Here is a 19,022-nt window from a genome sequence, read left to right as displayed (position 1 = left end):
GTACATGGAAAACTGCATTTAGTTATTGCCATACGTTTCCATCAAGGTGAAAATTTCAACAACTTTTAGTGAGTGAGTGAGTGAGTGAGTGAGTTATAATTTAACGTCACATGGGCAATATTTCAGCCATATCGTGACGAGAACATTTTACATTGTAATGGAATATGTATATATTATAAAACCTGTCATCGAAGGACAGTAAAGCAACTAGAATATCACAATTACAACTAAAACTAGTGTTGAAAGTTAAACCTAATAACCCTATTTGGACAATACAATATACAAACTGGATTTACACCACCCCTTAAGCGTTGGCAGGAAGATATTAGCCGAATTTTAAAGGAACAAATATACTAAGTTTAAAAATCGGGTAAGTAAAAATTAACTTTGAAAGTTTCATGAACTACGTACCCTCTCAGGAAGAAAACTAATTTTACGATACTTTAAACCCTATTTACAAATCAGTTAACAAATCTAATTCTTTTCAAAATGCAATACTAAACTAAGAACTGACATTATTAACAAGATCCTTATAGTTCGTGATTTGAAATAGATATCCCTTGTGATTGCATTTTCAACACAGTCAAGCAGGACATGCTTAGCCGTGATTCTTTCATCACCATGGATACAAAACGGAATATCCCGACCTTTCAATAGGTACTCATGAGTATATCTTGTGTGTCCAATACGACATCGTCGCATGATGATCTCTTCAAATCTAGACTGACAACCCAAGTAGGTGTAACCAGTATAGGGTTTTATTTCATGTAATTTGTTAATACCTACTTGGGTGTCCCACTTATTTTGCATCAGATCGCGGATGTAGGTTCTAATACTAGCTTTTTAATCAGAATATGGGATCAGAAGTGGTGTCACAGATTCATTGAGTGCTGTCTTGGCAGCAAGATAGGCCATTGTATTCCTTGAAATGCCAACGTGGCTGGGCAACCAACAAAAGATGACATTGCATTGGCCAGTTGCAAGCTCAATATAAACTCAATAATTTCTAATAAAGTAGATGTTTACAAGAAAGATTTTTAACAGCCTGGGGACACGACAGAGAGTCGGGAAAAAATAAGTATTGTTTATATTTACGGTGTTGTTTAATATACTTAAGAGCTGTTGATATGACGTTAGCTTCTGCTGTAAACATGGAGCTGTGTATTCTAGAAGATATTGTTCGGGATTCAAAAACTTTTAACAGCAATACATGAAGTCTTTTGCAAGATTTCTAAAGCGTAACTTGAACTAATTACATTGTGTCATCTGTCCATCCCAAAAAATATTGACTTGATATTGACTTTACTCTTGATCAAGTGTCCTCAGATACTGAAATGCACTTCTTCTTTTTCCTCCTCCATGTTATTCAGACTGAAGTATTTCAATCTTATGATGATACCTGCGGAAACTAGCTGAGTAACTGGAGGATTAATTAGCAAATAAGCATTCTCTGAGCACCTGTTGGGAACAAACAAGTGGAATCTAAAATAGCATGACCCGTGAAGATCCGGGGTAGAATAGGTCTTCAGCAACCCATGCTTGCCACAAATGGCGACTATGCTTGTCGTAAGAGGCGAGTAACGGGATCGCTGACTTGGTTGACACATGTCATCGGTTCCCAATTGCGCAGATCGATGCCCATGCTGTTCATCACTGGCGTGTCTGGTCCAGGCTCAATTATTTACAGACCGCTGCCATATAGCTGGAATATTGCTGAGTTTGACGTAAAACTAAACTCACTCACTCACTCGTATATAGCATGAGTATTTGACAATGCCAATGTCTGACAGACATATTAAGCAACTGACTGTGATTTGATCTTCTTGTACAATTTTAAAACATATGAAGCTTCACTTGTTTCCAGTTCTTACCACGTTTTCATCCACTGAGTCAGTTTATTTTACGCCGTTTATTACCAACACTCCAGCAATATAACGGTACGGGACAGAAATGTGCTTAGACGTTTTTAATTGAAGAACATGTGTTCTTTTAACACCTTGCTAAGTTTGTCAATGACCGCCAACACTAGTAGGGATCGTGTAAATCCAGCTGGGAAAGCTACTCTTTGTTACCTCGTTTCTTTATCTTCCCTTTTTTGCCGTATCACTGAACAGATTTTATGGATACAATATAGCCGAAATACAGATCATGAAAGTTTTAGCTCACTCGATTCTTGTTTCTGGTGAGGAGATATCAATACTAACACATTATTTTCATTGTATATTATTTTTTGCTAATAATTATTGAACATTGCTAGTTTCATAATGACGAAGATTCAGAATAATTGACAAAATATAATTGTTCAAAAGTGAATTATTTTTTTTCCTAAATGTTTTGGCATCAGTACATTATTTGTAAAACATAATTAAATATATTTCCACTCGTTCGATTATGTCCCCAAGAAATTTTTTTGGGTATCAGGATTTTTTACAAAAGCCGTTTTCTATTATGTAAGCTTAATGTTATTACCAAACTTATGAAAATCAGAACAATATTTGTAGTGTATATTTTCCACTTATCGATATTTTATCTGTACTCGTTTGATGACTGTGAAGGCCACTTGAAGGGTGATGGCCTCTTGCAGAGGAAACCTTATTGGAGCCTGGAATTGACTGTCATTGTCGCTGGATATCTGGAATAGACACGAACCAATTCAGTTTCATAAAAGTGGCCTGCGAATTATAAAATGAGGCCATACAGTTTCATCACGCTAACACTGTTCGAACAAATGTATAAACATCTTGATAGTTTGCTCAGCGAGAAGGTGGGGTAGCACAGTGGTTAAACCTTCCACAGAGTCCAGGGAATCTTCCTCACTGACAAAATACATTAAAGGATGCTACAGCTACACCCCATTTACATGTATGTATTTTCACAAGTCCTGCCAGAACCTACCAGAAACTGAGTCTCTGTCATCTTGATTGATAGAATTGACGTCACATTTGGTGTGAGCAGAGGGCTGGTAGACCTCACTTCAGTTCCCCATGACCCCTCAGCAGTATTGTAGACGATGGTATAGGGCGACCATCGAACAATCAGATAAAACACCGTTTTACTGTCATCCTTGGCGAACAGATATATTGCAGGGCTGAAGAAGATAATTATTACTCACCAGACATTATCGCTCAGAACGCTGTGTGTTATTTGAAGTAGTTTAACATATGGTTTTGCTGGTAATCGCTGGACATCCATCGATTGACATGATAAGAATCGTTCTATGCAATTGAGTGGTAATCGCTGAACATCCAGTAACGATCGGTCCATACCGTTGGGGTTCGATGAAAACAAGCATGGTGACCGAAGACCCATTCCGTCATTTCTGACCATGCACTATTGCCAATACTTCCCTTCTCCATTATTAACAGGCTGCATGTACATAGACGACATGTTCCAGCGTCAAACACAATTCACTCAAGCACGTTCCAGCCCTCCCAAACGAAGCAGAGCAGTTACCAAAAACATCTACACTCACATGTTTAGAAAGTCATCTATCAAAGAGCTGATTATTATACACTTTACTAACACCTACATGCTGACTCCATCTGCAGCTGCCTCCACTATAATCTCCGCACCGCTGTTCAGGGGAGCAGGGAGAGGCGTACTGAATTCTCGCCTCTGTTGTAAAGAAGACAGTGAACAGGTGTGTGTTACATAACAACTAGACTGGGGAGCAGGGAGAGGCGTTCTGAATGCTCGCATCTGTTGTAAAGAAGAGTGAGTGAGTGAGTTAATATTTAACGTCACATCGGCAAGATTTCAGCCATATCGTGACGAGAAAGTTGTAAAGATGACAGTGAACAGGTGTGTGTTACATAACAACTAGACAGGGTAGCAGGGAGATGCGTTCTGAATGCTTGCACCTATTGTAAAGAAGACAGTGAGCAGGTGTGTGCTACATAACAACTAGACAGGGGAGCAGGAAGAGGCGTTCTTAATACTTGCACCTATTGTAAAGAAGACAGTGAGCAGGTGTGTGCTACATAATAACTAGACAGGGAAGAAGGGAGAGGTGTCATGAATACTCGCACCTGTTGTAAAGAAGACGTTGAGCAGGTTTGTGTTACATAGCAATTAGACAGGGAAGCAGGGAGAGGCGTTCTGAATACTTGCACCTATTGTAAAGAAGACTGGCAGCAGGTGTGTGCTACATAACAACTAGACAGAGAAGCAGGGTGAGGTATCCTGAATACTTGTGTTACACAACAACTAGACAGGGAAGCAGGGAGAGGCGTTCTGAATACTTGCACCTATTGTAAAGAAAACAGTAAGCAGGCATGTGTTACACAACAGTTGGACAGGGAAGCAGGGAGAGGTGTCATGAATACTTGCACCTATTCTAGAGTAGACAGGCAGCAGGCGGGTGCTACATAACAACTAAACAGGGAAGCAGGGAGAGGCGTTCTGAATACTTGCACCTATTGTAAAGAAAACAGTGTGCAGGTGTGTACTACACAACAACTAGACAGGGAAGCAGGGAGAGGCGTTCTGAATACTTGCACCTATTGTAAAGAAGACTGGCAGCAGGTGTGTGCTACATAACAACTAGACAGGGAAGCAGGGTGAGGTGTCCTGAATACTTGCACCTGTTGTAAAGAAGACAGTGAGCAGGTGTGTGTTACACAACAACTACACAGGGAAGCAGGGAGAGGTGTCCTGAATACTTATGTTACACAACAACTAGACAGGGAAGCAGGGAGAGGCGTTCTGAATGCTTGCACCTATTGTAAAGAAGAGAGTGGGCAGGTGTGTGTTACATAAGAACTAGACAGGGAAGCAGGGATAGGCGTTCTGAATACTTGCATCAATTGTAAAGAAGACAGTGGACAGGTGTGTGTTACATAACAACTAGACAGGGAAGCAGGGAGAGGCAGTCTGAATACTTGCATCAGTTGTAAAGAAGACAGTGGACAGGTGTGTGTTACATAACAACTAGACAGGGAAGCAGGGAGAGGCGTTCTGAATACTTGCACCTATTGTAAAGAAGACAGTGAGCAGGTGTGTGTCACTCAACAACTAGACAGGGAAGCACGGTGAGGTGTCATGAATACCTGCTACTATGTTACAGAAGGCAGTGAGCAGGTGTGTGCTACATAACAACTAGACAGGGAGAGCAGGAGAGGCGTTCTTAATACTTGCACCTATTTTAAAGAAGACAGTGAGCAGGTGTGTGCTACATAACAACTAGACAGGGAAGCAGGGAGAGGTGTTCTTAATGCTCGCACCTGTTGTAAAGAAGACAGTGAACAGGTGTGTGTTACATAACAAATAGGCAGGGAAGCAGGGAGAGGCGTTCTGAATACTTGCACCTATTGTAAAGAAAACAGTAAGCAGGCATGTGTTACACAACAACTGGATAGGGAAGCAGGAGAGGCGTTCTGAATGCTTGCACCTATTGTAAAGAAAACAGTAAGCAGGCATGTGTTATACAACAACTGGACAGGGAAGCAGGGAGAGGCGTTCTGAATGCTTGCACCTATTGTAAAGAAGACAGGCAGCAGGTGTGTGCTACATAACAACTAAACAGGGAAGCAGGGAGAGGCGTTCTGAATACTTGCACCTATTGTAAAGAAGACAGTGAGCAGGTGTGTGCTACATAACAACTACACAGGGAAGCAGGGAGAGGCGTTCTGAATACTTGCACCTATTGTAAAGAAGACAGTGAGCAGGTGTGTTACATAACAACTAGACAGGGAAGCAGGGGGAGGTGTCCTGAATACTTATGTTACACAGCAACTAGACAGGGAAGCAGGGAGAGGCGTTCTGAATGCTTGCACCTATTGTAAAGAAGAGAGTGGGCAGGTGTGTGTTACATAAGAACTAGACAGGGAAGCAGGGAGAGGCGTTCTGAATACTTGCATCAATTGTAAAGAAGACAGTGGACAGGTGTGTGTTACATAACAACTAGACAGGGAAGCAGGGAGAGGCAGTCTGAATACTTGCATCAGTTGTAAAGAAGACAGTGGACAGGTGTGTGTTACATAACAACTAGACAGGGAAGCAGGGAGAGGCGTTCTGAATACTTGCACCTATTGTAAAGAAGACAGTGAGCAGGTGTGTGTCACTCAACAACTAGACAGGGAAGCACGGTGAGGTGTCATGAATACCTGCTACTATGTTACAGAAGGCAGTGAGCAGGTGTGTGCTACATAACAACTAGACAGGAGAGCAGGGAGAGGCGTTCTTAATACTTGCACCTATTTTAAAGAAGACAGTGAGCAGGTGTGTGCTACATAACAACTAGACAGGGAAGCAGGGAGAGGTGTTCTTAATGCTCGCACCTGTTGTAAAGAAGACAGTGAACAGGTGTGTGTTACATAACAAATAGGCAGGGAAGCAGGGAGAGGCGTTCTGAATACTTGCACCTATTGTAAAGAAAACAGTAAGCAGGCATGTGTTACACAACAACTGGATAGGGAAGCAGGGAGAGGCGTTCTGAATGCTTGCACCTATTGTAAAGAAAACAGTAAGCAGGCATGTGTTATACAACAACTGGACAGGGAAGCAGGGAGAGGCGTTCTGAATGCTTGCACCTATTGTAAAGAAGACAGGCAGCAGGTGTGTGCTACATAACAACTAAACAGGGAAGCAGGGAGAGGCGTTCTGAATACTTGCACCTATTGTAAAGAAGACAGTGAGCAGGTGTGTGCTACATAACAACTAAACACGGAAGCAGGGAGAGGCGTTCTGAATACTTGCACCTATTGCAAAGAAGACAGGCAGGAGGTGTGTGCTACATAACAACTAGACAGGGAAGCATGGAGAGATGTCCTAAATACTCGCACCTGTTGTTAAGAAGACAGTGAGCAGGTGTGTGTTACATACCAATTGGACAGGGAAGCAGGGAGAGGCGTCCTGAATACTCGCATATGTTCTAAAGAAGACAGTGAGCAGGTGTGTGTTACATAACAACTAGACAGGGAAGCAGGGAGAGGCGTTCTGAATACTTGCACCTATTGTAAAGAAGACAGTGGGCAGGTGTGTGCTACATAACAACTAGACAGGGAAGCAGGGAGAGGTTTCCTGAATTCTCGCACCTGTTGTAAAGAGTGAGTGAGTGAGTGAGTTAATATTTAACGTCACATCGGCAATATTTTAGCCATATCGTGACGAGACCTGTTGTAAATAAGACAGCGAGCATGTGTGTGTTACACAACAAGTAGTCAGGGTAGCAGGGAGAGGCGTTCTGAATACTCGCATCTATTGTAAAGAAGACAGTGAGCAGGTGTGTGTTACATAACAACTAGACAGGGAAGCAGGGAGAGGTGTCCTGAATTCTCGCACCTGTTGTAAAGAAGACAGTGAGCAGGTGTGTTTTCATTGTAAAGCAGGGAGAGGCGTTCTGAATACTCGTGAAAGAAGACAGGTGCAGGTGTGTGTTACATAACAACTAGAAGAAGACAGTGAGCAGGTGGGTAGCAGGGAGAGGAGAGGCGTTCTGAATACTCGCATCTGTGTAAAGAAGACAGCACCTAGGGAGAGGCGTTTGTAAAGAAGACAGTGAGCAGGTGTGTGTTGCATAACAACTAGACAGGGAAGCAGGGATAGGCGTTCTGAATTCTCGCACTTGTAAAGAAGACAGTGAGCAGGTGTGTGTTACATAACAACTAGACAGGGAAGCAGGGAGAGGCGTTCTGAATACTCGCATCTATTGTAAAGAAGACAGTGAGTAGGTGTGTGTTACATAACAACTAGACGGGGAAGTAGGGAGAGGCGTTCTGAATTCTCGCACTTGTAGAGAAGACAGTGAGCAGGTGTGTGTTGCATAACAACTAGACAGGGAAGCAGGGATAGGCGTTCTGAATTCTCGAACTTGTAAAGAAGACAGTGAGCAGGTGTGTGTTACATAACAACTAAACACGGAAGCAGGGAGAGGCGTTCTGAATACTTGCACCTATTGTAAAGAAGACAGTGAGCAGGTGTGTTACATAACAACTAGACAGAGAAGCAGGGAGAGGCGTTCTGAACACTCGCATCTATTGTAAGAAGACAGTGAGCAGGTGTGTGTTACATAACAACTAGACAGGGAAGCAGGGATAGGCGTTCTGAATTCTCGCACTTGTAAAGAAGACAGTGAGCAGGTGTGTGTTACATAACAACTAGACAGGGAAGCAGGGAGAGGCGTTCTGAATACTTGCACCTATAGTAAAGAAGACAGTGAGCAGGTGTGTGTTACATAACAACTAGACAGGGAAGCAGGGATAGGCGTTCTGAATTCTCGCACTTGTAAAGAAGACAGTGAGCAGGTGTGTGTTACATAACAACTAGACAGGGAAGCAGGGAGAGGCGTTCTGAATACTTGCACCTATTGTAAAGAAGACAGTGAGCAGGTGTGTGTTACATAACAACTAGACAGGGAAGCAGGGATAGGCGTTCTGAATACTTGCACCTATTGTAAAGAAGACAGTGGGCAGGTGTGTGCTACATAACAACTAGACAGGGAAGCAGGGAGAGGTGTCCTGAATTATCGCACCTCTTGTAAAGAAGACAGTGAGCAGGTGTGTGCTACATAACAACTAGACAGGGAAGCAGGGAGAGGCGTTCTGAATACTCGCATCTATTGTAAAGAAGACAGTGAGTAGGTGTGTGTTACATAACAACTAGACGGGGAAGTAGGGAGAGGCGTTCTGAATTCTCGCACTTGTAGAGAAGACAGTGAGCAGGTGTGTGTTGCATAACAACTAGACAGGGAAGCAGGGATAGGCGTTCTGAATTCTCGCACTTGTAAAGAAGACAGTGAGCAGGTGTGTGTTACATAACAACTAGACAAGGAAGCAGGGAGAGGCGTTCTGAATACTCGCATCTATTGTAAAGAAGACAGTGAGTAGGTGTGTGTTACATAACAACTAGACGGGGAAGTAGGGAGAGGCGTTCTGAATTCTCGCACTTGTAGAGAAGACAGTGAGCAGGTGTGTGTTGCATAACAACTAGACAGGGAAGCAGGGATAGGCGTTCTGAATTCTCGCACTTGTAAAGAAGACAGCGAGCAGGTGTGTGTTACATAACAACTAAACAGGGAAGCAGGGATAGGCGTTCTGAATACTTGCACCTATTGTAAAGAAGACAGTGAGCAGGTGTGTTACATAACAACTAGACAGAGAAGCAGGGAGAGGCGTTCTGAACACAGTGAGCAGTGAGTGAGTGAGTGAGTTAATATTTAACGTCACATCGGCAATATTTCAGCCATATCGTGACGAGAACATTTTACATTGTAATGGAATATGTATATATTATAAAACCTGTCATCGAAGGACAGTAAAGCAACTAGAGTATCACAGATATAGATATGTAAAACTAGTAATTGAATCTAAAACATTTTAACCATAGGGGACAACACAATCTAAAAATGGGCTATAGATCGCTAACAACTGAAGGTAGATCACCATACTAGGGACCATGGGGACTTACAGTACATTTGCTTCCTGCATGGGCCCTAGCTGGATTTATATCATCCCCTCAGCCGTTAGCAATTAAGACATATCTAGCCATACATTAAAATTACAAATATTCTACGATTAAAAAACGGAAAGTTGAAATTTACTTTGAATGTTTTGGGACTTACGTACCCTCTCGGGAGGACAATAATTTTACAGTACTTTAACCCCCCTCGAGGATACAGCCACTAACAATCTGTGTTACTAATTCGAACTTCCAATCATAAAATATTTAGCTATTTACAAATCTGTTAACAAATCTAATTCTTTTAAAAAGGCAATAACTAAATGAGAACTAACATTATTAAAAAGATCCTTCAATGTTTTGACATTAAAATACTTATCCCTTGTGATGGAATATTCAATGCAGTCAAGCAAGACATGCTTGACTGTGATCCTTTCATCACAAGGGATACAAAACGGAGGATCTTCGCCTTTCAATAAATATTCATGAGTATATCTGGTATGGCCAATACGACATCGTCGCATAATGACCTCTTCAAATCTGGACTGACAACCCAAGTAGGTGTAACCAATATAGGGTTTTATTGCATGTAACTTATTAATACCTACTTGGGCGTCCCACTTCTTCTGCATCAGATCACGGATGTAAGTTCTAATGCCAGCTTTATAATCAGAGTATGGAATAAGAAGTGGTGTCACAGATTTGTTGAGTGCTGCCTTGGCAGCAAGATCAGCCATGGTATTCCCAGAAATGCCAACGTGGCTGGGTAACCAACAAAAGACGATGTCGCACTGGCCAGTAGCAAGCTCATTATACAATTCAATAATGTCTAATAAAAGTGGATGTTTACAAGAAATATTTTTAATAGCCTGAAGACATGAAAGGGAATCGGAAAAGATTATGTACTGTTTATGTTTAGGATGTCGTTGAATATATTTAAGAGCCGTTAATATGGCGTTTGCTTCTGCTGTAAATATAGAGCTGTTATCGGGTATTCTAGAAGATATTGTTCTGGATCCAATGACAGTGGCACATGCCACTGCGCCACCATCCTTGGACCCATCTGTAAATAAGGATTTGTATGTATTATATTTATTTCTTAATTGACTAAATTCTTGTTTATACTGTAATTCATTTGTTTCTGATTTTTAAATGTAGTTAATGTTAGATCAACTTGTGGCCTAAACCAATTGCCAAGGCGGAGAAGAAAGAAAACGGGAAGGAGCTATATGTTCTAGCTCAATGCCAGCAGCAGAAAGAAAAGGTTTCACTCTTATACCAAGAGGCGGAACAAGAGAAGGCTTATTGTTATACAGATCTTCATATAGTGGATTAAAGACACAGTTATATGCAGGGTTTGACTCATTTGAATAAAGTTTTGTAATATACTGTAAAGTTAATTTTATACGGCGTTGTGTAAGTGATGGCTCATCAGCCTCGACATAGAGGCTGTCAACAGGTGAAGTTCTAAAGGAACCAAGACATAGTCTTAGACCTTGGTGGTGGACAGAATCTAAAAGTTTAAGATTACTGTTGCAGGCTCCACCATATACGATGGAGCCATAATCAAGTTTGGAACGTACCAATGATCGATATAATTTTAGGAGGGTAGCTTGATCCCCTCCCCACTTAGAATTGGAAACGACTTTCAACAAGTCAAGTGCCTTCAAGCATTTAGTTTTTAGGGACTTGATATGGGGAAGAAAAGTTAGATGCGAGTCAAAAATTAAACCCAGGAACTTGGCCTCCTTTACGACTTTGATGGGAGTGCCATTGAGAAACAGTTCCGGGTCTTTATGCGGCTTATATTTTCTACAAAAATGTATACAATTAGTTTTGGATTTAGAAAATTTAAAGCCGTTTTCAAGACACCATTTATGTATTTTATTTAAACACAACTGCATTTGCCGTTCAATAGTATGCATATTCTTACCCTGACAAGAAATATTAAAATCATCCACAAAAAGTGATCCATCAATTGAATCGTTTAAAACCTTTGATAAACTGTTAATCTTGATGCTAAACAGTGTTACAGACAAAATGCTGCCTTGTGGGACTCCCCTGATCCTGATTATAATGGTCAGACAGGGTTGAACCCACTCGGACTTGAAATTGCCTGTTATTTAAAAAAGTTGATATAAATTGAGGCAAACGGCCTCGTAATCCAAAGTCATGTAAATCTTTTAAAATCCCATGTTTCCATGTTAGGTCGTATGCTTTTTCTAAATCGAAAAGATCGACACTGCATGTTGTTTATTAATTATGGCATTTTTCACAAAAGATTCTAAGCGCACTAAATGATCGATGGTACTACGGTTTTTACGGAAACCACATTGTATATTAGTTATAAGGTGATTGGTTTCCAAGTACCAAACAAGTCGATTATTTATCATGCGTTCCATGGTCTTGCAAACACAGCTAGTTAATGAAATTGGCCTATAATTGGAAGGATCAGTATGATCACGTCCAGGTTTAGGGATGGGCACAATTATAGCATCGCGCCACGACGAAGGAAATTGTCCAGATGTCCAAATGTCATCAAAAATAGATAAGAGCGTCTCTAAACATGATTCAGGCAAGTGCTTCAGGAGTTGATAATGTATACCATCAGCTCCTGAAGCAGTATCGTGAGCTTGGTCAAGAGCAGTATGAAGCTCATGTATCGAAAAGGTTTCATTGTAGTCTTCCCATTGTCTGAATTGAAATTAATAGACTTCTTTTCCTGCTGTCTTTGATATTTCTGGAATTCAGGTACATAGTTAGATGAGGAAGAATGTTTGGCCAAAGTTTCTCCAAGTTTATTTGCTATGTCAGATTTATCAGTTAATAATTCATCTCCACTTTTTAGATGCTTAATGCTAGATTTAGATCCCTTTACCTTTATTTTCTGAATCATGTTCCACACCTTTGATATTGGCGTGCGCGAATTGATGTTTGAGACATAGTTTCGCCAAGATTGGCGTTTATTTTGTTTAAAAGTACGCCGTGCTTTGGCGTTTAAAATTCTAAATTTGTTTAAATTGTGGACCATAGGATGGCGACGGAAATAATGTTCAGCTTTCTTTCGTGCCTTGCGAGCTTGTTTGCATTCAGCGTTAAACCATGGTTTACGTACATGAGGAACTGCAGAGGATTTGGGGATACACTTCTCAGCTATGTGTCTGAGCTCATCTGAAAAACAATTGATGGCATCAGGAAGATCATGAAAAAGTTCTGGTTTGAGTATGTCAGCACAGAAAGTTTCATATAAAGGCCAGTTTGCCTTCTTAAAGTTCCATCTTGATGATGGAGGAACATCAGATGGATTCACGGGTTTGAGAATTGTTGGGAAATGGTCACTTCCACACAGGTCGTCGTGGACTGACCAATCGAATTCACTCAATAAGTCTGAGGTAGTAATCGATAAATCAAGAGCTGAATAATTTCCGTGCCAGGATGTAAATATGTGCTAGAACCGTCATTATATATGCATAAATCATTGTCTGAACAAAAGTCTTCTAAGAGTTTACCTTTAGCATTAGTTGTTGTACCACCCCAGAGCGGGTTGTGGCCATTTAAATCTCCCATAATGATACAAGGTTTTGGGAGTTGGTCATATAAATTTTGAAGATCAGTCTTCTGAATGACTGAAGATGGTGAGATATACAAAGAACATAATGTGAATGCAACGTAAAGTGAGTCGCACTGCAACTGCTTGAAGATGAGAAGTAAGTGTAATAGGGCTATGGATAACATTCTGTTTGACTAGGATTGAAGAACCTCCAGTGGCCCTGTCACCTGGAGGTGAGAAAGAATGATAAGCATTGAAATAACGTAGGTCAAAAAGGATCTGTCTGCTTTAAATAAGTCTCCTGCAAACAGAATGCTGACGGCATACAATCCTGGACTAATAACAGTAATTCATTATAATTATGCCTTAGTCCTCTGCAATTCCACTGTACGATGGTGTTGGAATTAACTATCTTTTCGGCGGATTTATTGGGGATCTACCCCGCACTGTTTTGGAGGGCGACAAGCTGTGTGCCCTATATTGACGTTTTCGGACACGTCCATGTCCTCAAGTGATCCATATTTGTTGTAAAGTTTGATTTTATTTTCAGACCCTTTTGGGGCTCTGCCACTTTGTTTTTTTTTGAATAATCAGGTTTAGGTTTAGTCATGCCTTTAGCAATTTGATGGACATTAGATAGCGATTGAGACTTTGTGGTTGACTGAGAGGATGCGTTAGGATCAGGAACTTGCTCTGATTGAGTTTGAGACATGCCAGAAAGTGGCTCCGCTGTTTGAGTCGATATTGCACTTGAAAAAATCTGAGGAGAATCGGTTTTTACCCAAGTCAAATTTGTTTGGCAGCTGGAAGATGATTTAGGTACTTTAGGAGTTGCCTCAGGTTTTCTGGTTTTTTGAAGCATATGTCTCTTGTTGGTCGCATCTTTGTACAAGTTGTTTAGCTTCGGCAAAACTAATATTCTGAGTAAATTTGATTCTGTTTATTTCCATCTGATGTCTCCAAATCGGACACTCTTTAGAGAAAGAGGGATGGTCCCCTGAACAATTGGTACACTTTTTGTAAGTACTGTCACAATCTTCTGTTGTGTGTGTTTTCTCACCACAGTGAGCACACACAACAGACAATGTGCAGGTATTGACGCCATGACCATACTTCTGGCACTTGAAGCATCTCAGTGGATTTGGTATGTATGTATCCACTTTGATGTGACAGTAACCAGCCTTTATTGACTTTGGAGCAGTCGGAGTGGAGAAAGAGAACAGATACGTGTTGGTTGGATGGGTTTCATTATTTTTCCGGGTTGTGAAGCGTTTAACATACATAACACCTTGTTCTTTCATCTCGAGACAATATCTATTTCCAGCATGTCAGTAAAAGTCTATCCCGGTCTCTTACTATGCCCTTGCTGGTGTTAAGCGTTCGGTGGGCAGAGACTGATACAGGAATGCCGACAAATGAGTCAGTTGACAGGAGGTTGGTAGCCTGTGGTTTTCTACTGCATTCAACTAGAAGTGCACCTGTCCGCAAACGTTTAATGTTTTAACATCTCCTGCAATGCCTTGTATGCCTTTTGATACAGCAAAAGGGTTCAGCTTTAAAGGTGTTTTGTCAACGGTCTCAATCACAATGAAACGTGGCCAGTAGTCAATGGATGTGGGCAGTCTTTGGTCGTTAACATCAGGATCAGTGTCAAGTGGACGTTTTTTTGTAATGGGGGTTTCGTAAGCCATAGTTATTGTTGAATGGTTCATCATCCGAGCTCCCCACCCTCCACGGAGTATCACAAGGACAATGCTAAAAACAGGCGGGCTTCCAGCCTGCAGCACCAAGGATACCCGGACGATATACGCAAGCAGAATAATACAAAGGTAAATATTCCACCTGATTGGCCCATGAGCCACCGCCTTCTGGGCATACGACTCTAGGCAAAAACACATATGAAATTGTGTAGTTGAAATTCAAAAGCTCTAAAAATTCGCCAAGACTTAAAAATAGAAGTTACAATATTCAAAATTTTGTGCAACATTACATAATGTGTGCTCAGGGCTTGGCGTGACCAGCCGATTGGTTGAACCGGGCCCATTCAACCACCCGTCTAGGTGAAGTAAGGGCCGAAGTGGTGTGTTGGGCAAAGGAACACTGTTCCTGGAACCAGTGCCCTCAACCACCAGAATCCCGTCCTCCACCGACACAGGGGCGCAACCCACGGCAAACAGGTTGGTGGACCAAATATGCCCCCGGGTCCACAACGGGGGGTTGAAGGGCTCTTAGCGTGACCCAGCACCCACCACGAGGAGGTGGCCCTTCACGGGTGCCAGACAGTGAGCAGGTGTGTGTTACATAACAACTAGACAGGGAAGCAGGGAGAGGCGTTCTGAATACTTGCACCTATTGTAAAGAAGACAGTGAGCAGGTGTGTGTTACATAACAACTAGACAGGGAAGCAGGGATAGGCGTTCTGAATTCTCGCACTTGTAAAGAAGACAGTGAGCAGGTGTGTGTTACATAACAACTAGACAGGGAAGCAGGGAGAGGCGTTCTGAATACTTGCACCTATTGTAAAGAAGACAGTGAGCAGGTGTGTGTTACATAACAACTAGACAGGGAAGCAGGGAGAGGCGTTCTGAATACTTGCACCTATTGTAAAGAAGACAGTGAGCAGGTGTGTTACATAACAACTAGACAGAGAAGCAGGGAGAGGCGTTCTGAACACTCGCATCTATTGTAAGAAGACAGTGAGCAGGTGTGTGTTACATAACAACTAGACAGGGAAGCAGGGATAGGCGTTCTGAATTCTCGCACTTGTAAAGAAGACAGTGAGCAGGTGTGTGTTACATAACAACTAGACAGGGAAGCAGGGAGAGGCGTTCTGAATACTTGCACCTATTGTAAAGAAGACAGTGAGCAGGTGTGTGTTACATAACAACTAGACAGGGAAGCAGGGATAGGCGTTCTGAATTCTCGCACTTGTAAAGAAGACAGTGAGCAGGTGTGTGTTACATAACAACTAGACAGGGAAGCAGGGAGAGGCGTTCTGAATACTTGCACCTATTGTAAAGAAGACAGTGAGCAGGTGTGTGTTACATAACAACTAGACAGGGAAGCAGGGATAGGCGTTCTGAATTCTCGCACTTGTAAAGAAGACAGTGAGCAGGTGTGTGTTACATAACAACTAGACAGGGAAGCAGGGAGAGGCGTTCTGAATACTTGCACCTATTGTAAAGAAGACAGTGAGCAGGTGTGTGTTACATAACAACTAGACAGGGAAGCAGGGATAGGCGTTCTGAATTCTCGCACTTGTAAAGAAGACAGTGAGCAGGTGTGTGTTACATAACAACTAGACAGGGAAGCAGGGAGAGGCGTTCTGAATACTTGCACCTATTGTAAAGAAGACAGTGAGCAGGTGTGTGTTACATAACAACTAGACAGGGAAGCAGGGATAGGCGTTCTGAATTCTCGCACTTGTAAAGAAGACAGTGAGCAGGTGTGTGTTACATAACAACTAGACAGGGAAGCAGGGATAGGCGTTCTGAATTCTCGCACTTGTAAAGAAGACAATGAGCAGGTTTGTGTCGAAAAACAACTTGAGCGACTTGTAAAATGTTTGGCAGAACTAAAGCAATATGTATAATTTTGAGTAGTTTGCACATGCATCTATCATTATGAAGTAGGGTAATCGTTTGTCTCGTACATAAAACTGTATTGAATTAAAATGATGGAAAGGGTCTTTTAACGGCGAGTATGTTAATATGTCAAACATGATGTGATGCCTATGTTGAAGAGCGTGCAGATAAATGTGTTAGGTCCCCAAGCAGGTGTCACTGTACCTGGCCAATCCAGAGGGTCTGCATGCACAGTCCTATGTCTAATGGTACTTTGTCATGGAAATATTTGCCTGATGTGTTCGGTAGGTAGGAGAATCCGTTGGAGCAGGTGACGTCCACGTGGGTCTGGTTCCTCATCACCGAGAGTGCATTCAGGATCCGGAAGTTGCTGCAGGCAACTAAACACAACACAGGTTTAACATCTCTTAAGTGGCACTGGAGAAAGGTGGTGTATTTATGTTACATTGTTTCTGTGAAAATTCAGTACAAACATTGATGTGCTGGTTACTCTGTTTATATTTTGACACAAGCCTGGGGTGAAAATACCTTTGCTATTCTAGAATATCCCAGTATAGTCTCCCCTAAGTAGCTACAGAATGTTCAGGAAACTTTGCTTTAAATATAAGTGGATCCAGTTCCTGCCTCAAGCATTTAACCTTACATCTTATATAAGACCAGTAATTATGGGAAGATCAGTTTTCACCCAGGATCCTCAGCCAATAGTAATAAGTTGCCTGTATAGCTCTAATCAGTGTTTTCATATAATACTGCTTGTACATTTGAACTGTTACTGAATTTGTACTTCAACTCTACTTTGCACTGCTGCTGTAATTACACAGAAGTGATTTGTAAATACAATTGTTAATTATCCCACATTTCTTTGTTGCTTGTTTCCCAACGAGTTCTTTAAAATCCCTTAAAAATAAATGCGTGAAGGCACTGGATTTATTGAAAGTGGTTTCTAATTCAAAGTAGGGAGGGAATCATACTACCATCCTACGCCTACATAAATCACTAGTCCGCTCCAAACTTGATTATGGCTCCATCGTATATGGTGGAGCCTGCAACAGCAACCTAAAACGATTAGATTATATTCATTACCAAGGCCTAAGACTCTGTCTAACTTCTCCTGTTGACAGTCTCTATGTTGAGGAAGATGAGCCATCACCAACGTCGTATACAATTATCTTTACAGCACCTCTTTATAGAACAGAACTACTTCTCTTGTTCCGCCTCTTGGGCTAAGAATTAAACCATTCATTTCTGCTGCCGGCATTGAGCTGGAAAATAGAGCTCCTTCCTATCTTCTTTCTTCTCCTCCTTTGCAATTCGTTAGGCCCTAAGTTGACCTAGCATTGACCACATTTAAAAATCCGAAACTAATGGCTTACAGTATAAACACAAATTTAGTCAGTACGGAAATAGAAATAATACATTCAAATCCTTATTTACAGATGGTTCCAAAGATGATGGCGCGGTGGCATGTGCCACTGTCATTGGAACCAGAACAATATCTTCTCGATTGCCCGATAACAGCTCTATATTTACAGCAGAAGCAAACGCCATCTTACCAGATCTCAAATATATTCAAAGACATCCTAAATATAAACAATACATAATCTTTTCTGACACTCTATCTTGCCTTCAGGCGATTAAAAATCTATCCTGCAAACATCCACTTATAATTGAAATAATCGAATTATATAATGATCTTGCTACTGGCCAATGCGACATCGTCTTCTGTTGGTTACCCAGCCACGTTGGCATTTCTGGGAACACAATGGCCGATCTTGCTGCCAAGGCAGCACTCAACAAATCTGTGACACCACTTCTGATCCCGTACTCTGATTGCAAAGCTGCTATTAGATCTTATGTCCGTGATCTGATGCAAAAGAAGTGGGACACCCAAGTTGGTATAAATAAATTACATGCAATAAAAACAACTATCGGTTACACCTACTTGGGCTGTCAGTCCAGATTTGAAGAGGTCATCATACGACGATGTCGTATTGACCACACAAGATATACGCATGAGTACCTATTAAAAGGTGAGGATCCTCCTTTTTGTATCCCTTGTGATGAACGAATCACGGTCAAGCATATCTCGCTTGACTGTGTCGAGTACTCCATCACAAGGGATATCTATTTCAAATCCCGAACTATGAAGGATCTTTTAACTAATATAAGCCCTCATTTAATTATTGGTTTTTTAAAAGAATTAAATTTGTTAACAGATTTGTAATTAGCTAAATATTTTATGATTGAAAGTTTGAATTAGTAACTGAGCTTGTTAGTGGCTGTATCATCGAGGGGGGTTGAAGTACTGTAAAATTATTGTCCTCCTGAGAGGGCACGTAAGTCCAAAAACATTCAAAGTAAATTTCAATTTTCCGTTTTTAATCGTAGAATATGTGTAATTTTAATGTATTGCTAGATATATCTCAATTGCTAACAGCTGAGGGGATGATGTGAATCCAGCTATGGCCCATGTAGGAAGCAAATGTACTGTA

General features: G+C 41.4%; 1 protein-coding gene across 1 annotated transcript; it reads right to left on the bottom strand.

Moving 5' to 3' along the window:
- Positions 1-1,725: 1,725 nt before the first annotated feature.
- On the bottom strand, positions 1,726-17,677 carry LOC124267655. The gene is made up of 5 exons (XM_046702627.1): positions 17,614-17,677; positions 16,735-16,910; positions 3,530-3,615; positions 2,896-3,088; positions 1,726-2,632 (listed from the first exon to the last, which is right to left on the bottom strand). Exons 1-5 carry the CDS (start codon positions 17,675-17,677, stop codon positions 2,516-2,518), a joined length of 636 nt encoding a protein of 211 aa, XP_046558583.1. The 3' UTR covers positions 1,726-2,515.
- Between the last annotated feature and the right edge of the window lie 1,345 nt (positions 17,678-19,022).

The sequence above is a fragment of the Haliotis rubra genome, unplaced genomic scaffold (genome assembly GCF_003918875.1).
Source record: "Haliotis rubra isolate DU_JTF1 unplaced genomic scaffold, ASM391887v1 Scf1329, whole genome shotgun sequence".
Lineage (NCBI taxonomy): Eukaryota > Metazoa > Mollusca > Gastropoda > Lepetellida > Haliotidae > Haliotis > Haliotis rubra.
This window is presented reverse-complemented; position numbering and strand designations above follow the sequence as displayed.

What these genes read in the sequence shown, in the direction of transcription:
- LOC124267655 (XM_046702627.1), bottom strand. Translation starts at nt 17,677, where the DNA reads ATGGCTCATCTTCCTCAACATAGAGACTGTCAACAGGAGAAGTTAGAC. An exon ending in AGACCCTCTGGATTGGCCAG is followed by an intron (nt 3,616 to 16,734) that starts GTACAGTGACAC and finishes TCTTTACAACAG; the next exon opens with AGGCGAGAATTCAGTACGCC. An exon ending in TGACAGAGACTCAGTTTCTG is followed by an intron (nt 2,633 to 2,895) that starts GTAGGTTCTGGC and finishes TGTCTATTCCAG; the next exon opens with ATATCCAGCGACAATGACAG.